The sequence below is a fragment of the Scomber japonicus genome, chromosome 19 (genome assembly GCF_027409825.1).
Source record: "Scomber japonicus isolate fScoJap1 chromosome 19, fScoJap1.pri, whole genome shotgun sequence".
Lineage (NCBI taxonomy): Eukaryota > Metazoa > Chordata > Actinopteri > Scombriformes > Scombridae > Scomber > Scomber japonicus.
The window spans coordinates 28,345,440-28,356,810 of NC_070596.1; the positions used below are offsets into that span (position 1 = coordinate 28,345,440).

The following is an 11,371-nucleotide window of genomic DNA, read 5'->3' on the forward strand; positions in this document are numbered from 1 at the left end:
TATGTACATGAAATAGTCTATTTTGAATGAGCAATTGTATCTAAAAAGGTTAAATTATCTTGTTAAAATCCTTAAAATCACACCTCAGTGAACTGTAATTACATTTAAAGTACAGTAAATGTACTTAGTTATAATCCACCACTGATTGGAGTACAATAATGAGGAACAATGATTGTAATAAAATAGAAAAGGTACAGTTAAAAAAGATCTTTATAACAGTCTTTGGTGTCCTTGAAGTCCCCAACAAACACAAAACACACAGTTCAATAATGAGAACAGCTGACCAGACCAAATCTACATCCTAATGTAAAAAATTATAAGCCTTAAAAAATGCTATCAAGTGAATTATTTAATAACACTGAGACATAATAACTTTGAAATGTGTTCACATGCAGCAGAAAGTCTCATAAAAGTCTTTATAATAGAGATAAAACAATCAATAAATCAAAATTACACTTTGATCCTTGACTTAGTTTATAGAGAGACCCAGCAAATACTAAAACTGAATTTATATAGGTTATACATAAAACTGACTTTCGGATTTTTAAACACAAGATGGCAGCAGTGAGCAAGAAATAATTCATATCTACAAAACCACCACAGCTCAAAACCTCTGTTCCTCCTCACATTGTGATAGTTGTTCTGGATGATAAACATGAATAATAGCCTAATAATAAATATGAAGACTAATGAATGAGAATGAACCACCTGATCTGTGTATTATTATATATGACATCATCATGACAAACCTTTTACTTACAAGTACCAACACCTTAATTTAAAAATATTTCATCACAAGTAGAAGTCCTGCATTTCAACTTACACTTAAGTAAAAGTACTGCAGTATTATGAGTGATGTAGTATGCAGTATTACAGTAAAAGTACTGCAGTATTATGAGTGGTGTAGTATGCAGTATTACAGTAAAAGTACTGCAGTATTATGAGTGATGTAGTATGCAGTATTACAGTAAAAGTAGTGATATAGTATTATATATGACATCATTAGATTATTAATAGTGAAGCATCAGTGTTAGAGCAGCATGTTACTGTTGTAGTGCTGGAGGTGGAGCTAGTTTATACTACTTTATATACAGTTAGCTAGTTTATACTACTTTATATACAGTTAGCTAGTTTACACTACTTTATATACAGTTAGCTAGTTTATACTACTTTATATACAGTTAGCTAGTTTACACTACTTTATATACAGTTAGCTAGTTTATACTACTTTATATACGGTTAGCTAGTTTATACTACTTTATATACAGTTAGCTAGTTTATACTACTTTATGTACAGTTAGCTAGTTTATACTACTTTATATACAGTTAGCTAGTTTACACTACTTTATATACAGTTAGCTAGTTTATACTACTTTATATACAGTTAGCTAGTTTACACTACTTTATATACAGTTAGCTAGTTTATACTACTTTATATACGGTTAGCTAGTTTATACTACTTTATATACAGTTAGCTAGTTTACACTACTTTATATACAGTTAGCTAGTTTATACTACTTTATACACAGTTAGCTAGTTTACACTACTTTATATACAGTTAGCTAGTTTATACCACTTTATACACAGTTAGCTAGTTTACACTACTTTATATACAGTTAGCTAGTTTATACTACTTTATATACAGTTAGCCAGTTTAGTCCAGTGGTTCCCAACCTAGGGGTGGGGCCCCTCCAAATGGTCAGCAGATAAATGTGATTCAATTCAATTCAAATGTATTTGTGTAGCAGCATCTCATACAAAAGTACTTTACATTAAAACCAACAAACCGAACAAATATGGTGTGTTCATTCCAGAAAATACTAAAGTTGAGTTTCATTTTGAGAGTCTAAGTTAAACAGGCAAACGCTGTATCGCCAGACTTTGAAAGTGCTTTTGGCACACGGAGCAGATTTCCACCTTGTGACCGGAGAGACCTGCTGCGGTCATAGACTGACAGCATGTCTGGGATGTTCTGTGGAGCCAGACCAACAAGTGCTTTGTAAACCAAAATAGGGGATTTTGAATTTTTGGAAACAAACAGGAAGCCAGTGAAGGTTTCAGAGGACTGGAATGACGTTGCCTGATCTTTTTGTCCTGTTGGAACTTGACAGGCTGAGTTATGGATAAATTATAATCTGTGGTTTTCTTTGGAAGGCCAACAGACAGACTTGCAGTAATCCAGTCTGCTCATGACAAATACATGTATGAGTTTCTGTGAGTCACATTTAGAAAGAAAGCCACTGATACTGGGAATCTTCCTGAGTTGGAAAACCTTGGTGATGCTATTAATATGATCCTTAAAGCTGGTTACACCATTCGTGGTCACACCTGGGTTTTTAATTAGTGATCTGGACTCCAGGTACTCGCTTTTCTGGGCTTTAGCACCTAAAACCAAAACCTCAGTTTTCTCCTTGTTCCACTGGAGGAAGTTTGCTGCCAACCAACCAGTGATTGATTTAATGATGATTAATGGGAGAGGGAGGAAGAAAAAACAAAGTCCTGCTACACACATTAGTTGCCCTGTTTGGGACTTTTCTCTAATCTTTACTTTTTGGGTGGAATATTGGCTCGTTTAACCTCGTTGGGCCTTAAATGTGATAAAGGCCTCAGACTTGGCACTGATTTTGTGTACACTGTAAAAATTATCGTTGTAATTTCACAGTAAATTACTGGCTTATAATTGCAGTAAATCCACAGTGGTATACTTGCGTTTCTACAGCAAACCAGACACAATATTACCATGAAAATACAGTATTTTAATGTAAAATGTACAATACAAGACTATAATTGTTACCTGGGATTACTGTAAATTCACAAAAATCACAATAATATCACAGCAACATATTGTGTTTTCATGTTAACCACAAAAATACTGTAAAGCTACAACATTTTATGGCTAAAGTACTGTATGGTGCTCTACCCTAATCACAGTAATTACATGTAATTACTGTAAAATTCAGAATAATTACAAACCATGCAGTGCAAAAGTGTAATTATAGTTGATTATTGTGGTCAAATCTTCAAAAAAGGCATTGTATTTTATAATCTTAAGTTGTGTTTTTCATGTAAAATCTTCTTCTGAAAGGTACATTATAGCTTCTAATAAATATAGTAGAGTAAAAAGTATAATATTTCACTCTGAAATGTAGTAAAGTGGATGTATAAAGTTGTAGACAATGAAAATGCTCAAGAAATGTATGTTTTTTGAGGGTTGTATTTTATATAATAGGCTATTATCTTTTGTAAAATACTCACTTTAAATGTCGTGATTCGGTCATGTGACATGTATTTATCGTTATGTGTGATGCTTACTTATAGTCTGCTGGAAGCTACAGGTGAAATATGTTGTTCACTGCTAAAAAAGAGTCAGTAAAGTTCAGTGTGTGTTGATTCATTTAGATTTTTTTACCTAAAATGATTGAAAAAGTTCTGTTTAGTACATTTAACCCTCCTGTTGTCCTCGAGTCAAGGAAGGAAGGCAGGAAGAAGGAAGGAAAGGAGGGAGGAAGGAAGGACAGAGGAAATAAAGAAGGAAGGAAGGTAGGAGGGAGGGAGGGAGGAAAGAAGGGAGGAAGGAAAGGAGGGAGGAAGGAAGGGAGGAAGGAAGAGGGAGGAAGGGAGGGAGGGAGTAAAGGAAGGAAGGAAGGACAGAGGAAATAAAGAAGGTAGGAGGGAGGGAGGGAGGAAAGAAGGAAGGAAGGGAGGAAGGAAGAAGGAAGAAAAGGAAGGAAGGATGGAGGAAATAAAGAAGGAAGGCTGTTAGGAGGGAGGGAAAAAGGAAGGAAAGGAGGAAGGAAAAAAGGAAGGAAGGAAAGGAGGGAGGAAAGAAGGAAGGGAGGAAGGAAGAGAGGAAAAAAGGAAGGAAGGAAAGGAGGGAGGAAATAAGGACGGAAGGTTGGAGGGAGGAAGGATGGAAGGATGGGAGGAAGAGGGAGAAAGGACAGACGAAGGAAGAAAGGAAGAAGGAAGGAAGGACGGAGGAAATAAAGAAGGAAGGCTGTTAGGAGGGAGGGAAAAAGGAAGGAAAGGAGGGAGGAAAAAAGGAAGAAAGGAAAGGAGGAAGGAAGGAAAGGAAGGAAGGAAGGGAGGACGGCGGGAGGAAAGAAGGAAGGAAGGAAGTTAGGAGGGAGGGAGGAAAGAAGGAAGCAAAGGAAGGAAGGAAGGAAGGAAGGACGGAGGAAATAAAGAAGGACGGATGTTAGGAGGGAGGGAAGGGAGGAAGGAAAGGAGGGAGGAAAAAAGGGAGGAAAAAAGGAAGGAAGGAAAGAAGGGAGGAAATAAGGACGGAAGGTTGGAGGGAGAGGGAGGATGGAAGGATAGGAGGAAGAGGGAGAAAGGACAGACGAAGGAAGGAAGGAAGGAAAGGAAAGGAAGGATGGAGGAAATAAAGAAGGAAGGATGTTAGGAGGGAGGGAAAAAGGAAGGAAGCAAAGGAAGGAAGGAAGGAAGGAAGGACGGAGGACATAAAGAAGGACGGATGTTAGGAGGGAGGGAAGGAAGGAAGGAAAGGAGGAAGGAAAGGAAGGAAGGATGTTAGGAGGGAGGGAGGAAGGAAGGAAGGAAGGAAGGAAAGGAGGAAAGGAAGGAAGGAAGTGCAGTTATTCAGTAAACATGCTCAGTGACTTTCCACCACTATACATGCTGGAAGTCTATCTGGGGGCTTTGCAGTAACAGCAGAGAGCTCCGGTCCAGCTGTTCCAGATGTTAGGATCAATGCATCTACGCGAGGATCCAGCGGAGGAGTCTCGAACATTTCATTTAACACGGTTTCACGTTCAATCTGCCAAGATCAGAAGAGAAGTTGAACGCAGAGTCCGTGGCAGCAGATGGTCGTAGGAGTAGCACGTTAAAAGATGAAACTCAAAGAGGTCGAAGGACAGGAGGATGATTGGAGTTCAGGCTAATTACGACAAACTGCTCCCGACCGCCGAAACAAGAGTAAGAATACTCTGTGCTGTCAGATCGAGGAGCGGCAGAGTGGAGGGGTCACGCAGATGGCCGAGCTGGAAAAATAAATCTGTGGAGAATTTGATGGAAAAGGAATCATCTGCCAGAGAGAGGCGGAGGAAATATTCAGATTCCTTTGCTTCAATAACAGTATCAATACAATGCAGTAAAAATACTCAGTTACAAGTAAAGTCCTGCATTCAAAATAATTAACTTAAATAAAAGTCCTGCAGTGTTTGTGTTATTCCATCATATCAAGTATTACTGATGTATAAATGTGTGATTTTACTGTTTTATTTAGTTTAATTGGAGCCAATTTTACTATTTTATGTTATGTTATGTTTATGTTTTACTATTTCAATCTACCCCACACACCTTAGTTTTATTTATTTTTTAATAATTATAAAAAAATATATTTATTTAATCTGGTATCTTGCCTTAATTGGTATTATTTTTGATATTTTAATTTGTATTATTTTTTAATATTTTAATTGATATTATTTTTAATATTTTAATAGATATTATTTTTAATATTTTAATTGTGATTATTTTAAATATTTTATTACATTATCATTTATGTATTATTATTATTATTATTATTATTATTATTATTATTATTATTAATAATAATAAGAATAATAAGAATAATAAGAATAATGTGAAATTTTAATCTGTAAGTAAATCTGTTAAATAAAGTAAAAAGTAAAATATTTGCCGTACTATTCTATAATCCATAAATGTGTCAGTAGTATTTTACTGTTATAATTGGTTCAGGAGGAGTTAATTTTGCTATTTTATATTCTGTTGCGTAGTTATGTGTTATAAACAAATCCAATATTTAGTGTGTACAATATTAATCTGTAAAGTTAAGCTGTAAAATAAATATAGTGGAGTGGAAGTTTAAAGTAGAAGAAAATTGAATTACTCAAAATTATACTTAAGTGTATTTTTAATGAACTATTTTGATCATTTTTAATAATTTCTGACAGCTGACTGGATAGAACAAACCATTTGAGGACATCGACTAGGATATTAGTAAACTGTAATGGCTTATATATGACTATTTATGACAATTTTAAAGACTAAATGATTAATCAATTATCATTAGTTGCAGTCCTTAGTACAAACTTTCCCTCTGAACTGCAGTAGAGTGGAAGTATATAGTGGCAGAAAATGGTATTACTCAAAAATGTACTAGTTAAGCGTATCTTAATGAACTATTTTGATCATTTTTAATAATTTTAGTCATTTTTCAAGCAAATATTCCCAACTTGGCAGTCGGGGGTTGATAGCTGATTGGATAAAAGGACACATCAGCTCAGGTTTTAGGAAACTTTAATGGCTATTTTTTACTATTTTGAGTCATTTTATAGACTAAATGATTAATCTATAATACAAATATCATTAGTTTCAGTCCCATACTTGAGTAAATGAACCTTTGTAGTAGCTCAAAGCCAAACGCTGTCATGTGCTCTGATTATGACAGTCATGTGTGTGTGTGGCTCTGGTATCTACAGCGTGTTAGGTCAGGAAACAGCGGTTTATGTTTGCTTGAGCAATAAAAAGGGTGGAGGACCTCACTCACTCACTCACTCACTCTCTCACTCGCTCGCTCACTCACTCAGTCATCCTGCGTCTGAGTGTTATTCTGGGTCAGCCATTTCCCAGGAATGCTGCGGCTCTTGCCAACGAGAAGTCACTACAATGGAATGCACACATAACACTGCAGAAACACAAGGATGACTTAAAAAGGCCTGAAAGTGAGGAGACAGGGACTGTGTTACCGCGTGTGTCTCTCTGGTGTGTAACTGTGGCCAAAGCAACACACGTATGTCTCTTCTCTGCGGCACTTTGAGGCATGAATATTCAAAAAAATAACACCTACATATATGATATACGTGTGTGCAATATGGTTAACCATCTGTCTCGATTCTACATAGCGTTCCCATGTGCATAATAAATCGGATGAGGAGAACATTTCTAGTGATTTCTCTTCTTTTTTTCACTTATTTCACTATAAAACAGTGGTGGAGGAAGTAATGAGGCCTTTTAATTAAGTGAAAGTAGCAATATTACACTATATATACTATAAAATACACCTATAAATGAAAGTCCTGCAATCAAAAGCTCAGTATAGAAGTAGTAGTTAATGGGTTTACTGTGTTATATTTATTATAGATATATAGATATAGATATATAATGCTTCCTCTTGGAGTGTTTCATGTTTTATTGCTTTATAATATTGAATAAAGGGGATTTAATCTGGCTTTTTTGGACACTTATTAACAAAAAAAAACTTTTATATCAAAGTGAAAACAGATCTAATTCATTCATTGTGTAAAATACTGTTCACCACCTGTTTTTACTTGTTACATTTAGATTTAAAAAGCAATTATAGCTGTGAAATAAAGTAGAAGTGGAAGTGGAGTGGAAGTATAAATTAGCATAAATTGTAAAGACTCAAGTTCCTGAAAATGAGACTTTTTACAGCTGATGATTTTCTACATTTTTCTCATGTGCAGAGCCGAACTAACAACTAATTAAAGCCTTAAATATTTTACCCTGCTGCTCTGTAGACCTTTGTTGTTGCCCAAAAACTATTAAACCTGCACTGAGTGACTTGTTCTGTCATTATGAAGAGTTTAGTCATGTTGGTTTGTTTAGGAACGGCTCCAAAGACTAATTACAGATCACATTTTCAGTCTCCGGAGAGTAGTTCTGTGTGAGGTTAGTGCCACATATCACAGCCTCTTGACTTTGTACTGAAGCTCTTTGAGAAGTTTACACTGTAGTGCAAAGTAGCGTCTGCCTTAAGGCCCATTTATGCTCAACGTTAAATATGGAGTTGGATACAGACGGAGCCTTCTGTCCGTGCTCTGCGTTCATTTCGTCCGTATTTCTGCACGTTTCCATAAAGCTTACGGACACGGACCAAACGGAGCAGTATCACCGGAAACCATGGGGGGGGGGGGCAGTGTTGCTGTCACTACTCCTTCTGAGTTCTGGTCCTCTGAAATGAGGCCAACGCGGAAGTAACTTTGAACTGCATTCTATCAAAAGGCCGCCAGGGGGCGACCGTCTCTATACAAGTCAATGGAGAATTCACCAACTTCTCACTTGATTTCTAACCTCAGTAAACGTTTTCAAAATGTGTTTATGGTCTCAATCGCTAGTTTAAAGCCTTCTTCAATGCAGTATGATGTTCATTTGTGACATTTTGGCCTCCCTGATTTTATATGTGACGATAAAGCAGGGTATGCATTAGGGCGTGGCTACGTCCTGATTGACAGGTTGATTGACCAATGTCCTCGAGATCCAGCCCTCGCAAACCATAGCAACCTCCCCGCTCCGCCCATGGCTCCGCCTCATGCCCATATAAGTAGAATCTGTGTTTTTATTTTTCCCAGCATGCACCTGAAATTTTCAAGATGGCGCTGCCTTGATTCGAAATTATTGGCTTCCGAGCAGCAGTCTACAAACCAATGGGTGACGTCACGGATGTTACGTCCATTTCTTTTATACCGTCTATGAGTGAGACACGAAGAAGAAATAACAATGGCAGAACTTTTTGAGGACAGGTTGTGCGAGTTGGTTAGAAACTTTAAACATGGCGCGCAGGTGGTCGAGTGGTTAGAGCGCATACCATATACGCAGCCGACCCCGGTTCAAATCCCGATCGGAGGTCCTTTGCTGCATGTCACACCCCCCTCTCTCTCCTAGGTTTCCTGTCTATCTACTGATAAATAAAGGCGTCTATGCCAACAAAATCTTGGACGCATGGAAGTATGTGAGCAGTGACGGTAACATCGTTTGAAAAGGACGGATACATTTTCGTACCTCCGTTAAGCATAAATGGGCCTTTACACAGAACTACTCTCCAGAGACTGAAAACATGATCGCTGTTATTAGTCTTTTGGAGCCGTTTCTAAGCAAAATAACACGACTAAACTCTTTATAATGAAGGAGCAAGTCACCCAGTGCATGTTTGTAATAGTTTTTGGGCAATAACAGAGGAATAAAACACATCAGACTTTGAGTACACTCACATAAGCAGATGAATTCATTGTTGGTTTGACTCCAAACACGAGATCTGTTGCCAATAAGGAAGACTCATCCTTTAACCCTCCTGTTGTCCTCGAGTCAAGGAAGGAAGGGAGGAAGAGGGAAGGAAAGGAGAAAGGAGAGGAGGCCGAAGGAAGGAGAGGAGGGGTGAAAGAAGTAAGGGCGGAAAAAGGAACAAAAGGAGGAAGGAAGGGAGGAAGGAAAAGAGGGAGGAAGGAAGGGAGGAAGGAAATAAGGAAGGAAGGAAGAAAGGTAGGCGGGAGGGAGGAAAGAAAGAAAGGGGGGGAAGAAAGGGAGAAAGGAAAAGAGGAAGGGAGAAAGGAAGGAAAGAAGGACAGAGGAAAGAAGGAAGGGAGGAAGGTAGGGGGAGGAAAGAAAGAGAGAAGGAGGGAGGGAGGAAGGAAGGACAGAAGCAAGGAAGAAAGGGGAAGGAAAGAAGGAAGGGAGGAAAGAGAGAGGAAGGAAGGAAAGAGAGAAGGAGGGAGGGAGGAATGACAGAAGGAAGGAAGGAAGGAAGGAAGGAAGGAGGGAAGGAAGGAAGGAAGGGAGGAAAGAAGGAACAGTCAAAACAGACGGGGTCAATTTGACCCGGGAGGACGACAGGAAGGTTAATATGTGTTTGCAGAGAGCAGGAGGGGCAGACTGGGAGGTTTAAGGGCATCTTGACCATTTAATGTGCAACTCATATCTTTTATTTATCTACCACATGATCCCCGAGGAGCTTCTCCTACACTCACAGAAATATTTAGGCCTAATTCATAAGATTTATGTATTTCAATTGCATATAAAATTTACATCCATTTTGAATTACCGGTACTACAGGCCAATAAACTTGCTGCATATTTGTCAGTCAAGTGTAAATGAGACAATTAAGAATGAGATTTATGTAATAATACTAATAAACCCAATGTGTTTCGAATAAACAATGACTGAATGATTTTAAGGAATCTGAATAAATACATTCTTAAAATTTTATTATTTAAATAAAACCAAAATAGATGCAAGTACTTAGAAATAAACTATGCCATGATTCATTTTTCCTAGTGTACAACAGGGGTGTCAAACTCATTTTCATTCAAGGGCCACATACTGCCCAATTTGATCTCATGTGGGCCGGATCACTAAAAAGAAGGAAGGAAGGAAGGAAGGAAGGAAGGAAGGAAGGAAGGAGACAGGAAAGAAGGAAGGAAGGAGACAGGAAAGAAAGAAGGAAGGAAGGAAGGGTTAGGAGGGAAGAAAGATATGATGGATGGACAGAATGAAGGAAGGGAGAAAGGACAGAAGGAAAGGAAAGGAAGTAAGGAAAGATGGAAGGAAGGATAAAAGGCACGAAAAGAAGACAGGAAGGAAAGAAAGGGAGGAAGGACATATGGAAGGAAGGACAGATAGAGGGACAGAAGGAAGGAAGGAGGGATGAAAAGAAGGAGGAAGGAAGGAAAGTGGGCAGGAGTGGACCCCTCGGCGGGCCGGTTCTGGCCCACGGGCCGCATGTTTGACACCCCTGGTGTACAATGACAAAGTTAAAATATCTGCTGTTAAAAAGGTTTATTATTTCTTTTCAGGAGCTCATTATATACACTTTAACCCTTAAACAGACTACGTGCACCAGGAGATACAGACTCTTTAACCTTCCTGTTGTCCTCCCGGGTCCTTCCTCTGTCCTTCCTCCCTTCCTTCCTTCATCTGTCCTTCCTTCCTTCCTTCCTTCCTCAGATCTAAGTTCAGCTGTTAGGGTAAATGTTCCCTCCTTCTGTCCTTTCTTCCTTCCTTCATCTGTCCTTCCTTTCTTCCCTCCTTCCTTTCCTTCCTTCTTCCTCCCTTCCTTCCCTTCCTCCCTCCTTTCCTTCCTTCTTCCCTCCTTTCCTTCCTACCTTCCTTCTTCCTCCCTCCTTTCCTTCCTTCTTCCCTCCTTTCCTTCCTCCTTCCTTTCCTTCCTTCTTCCTCCCTTTCTTCCTTTCCTTCCTCCTTTCCTTCCTTCTTCCTCCCTCCTTCCTTTCCTTCCTTCTTCCTCCCTTCCTTCCCTTCCTCCCTCCTTTCCTTCGTTCTTCCCTCCCTTCCTTCCCTACTTCCTTCCTTCCTTCCTTCCTTTAGGTGCAAATGACATAACTAGTAAGGCCTGTTTAAGGGTTAAACAATATATACATATAGAAAAAGACATAGAAACTCAGCCCTAACCCCCCCCCCACCCCCCCCCCCCCACCCCCACAAAATCTTTATTAACTTAATAACAGTCAACACACATAACAACAAGAACATAATACTCCCACACACACCCATGCAAAATATATATCTGTCTCCCCCCCACCTACATATACAATAAACAAGATATAAAGATTAAACTAAGTGCAAAAAAACCCCCAGA

At 38.6% G+C, this 11,371-nt stretch overlaps 1 protein-coding gene across 1 annotated transcript in view; it reads left to right on the forward strand.

Moving 5' to 3' along the window:
• Positions 1 to 4,884: 4,884 nt before the first annotated feature.
• zmiz2 (zinc finger, MIZ-type containing 2) overlaps positions 4,885 to 11,371 on the forward strand; it is a 23,939-nt gene continuing 17,452 nt past the window's right edge. Inside the window, 1 exon segment of the mRNA XM_053339543.1 lies at positions 4,885 to 4,938. Within this exon segment, the coding sequence (XP_053195518.1) occupies positions 4,885 to 4,938 (54 nt within the window).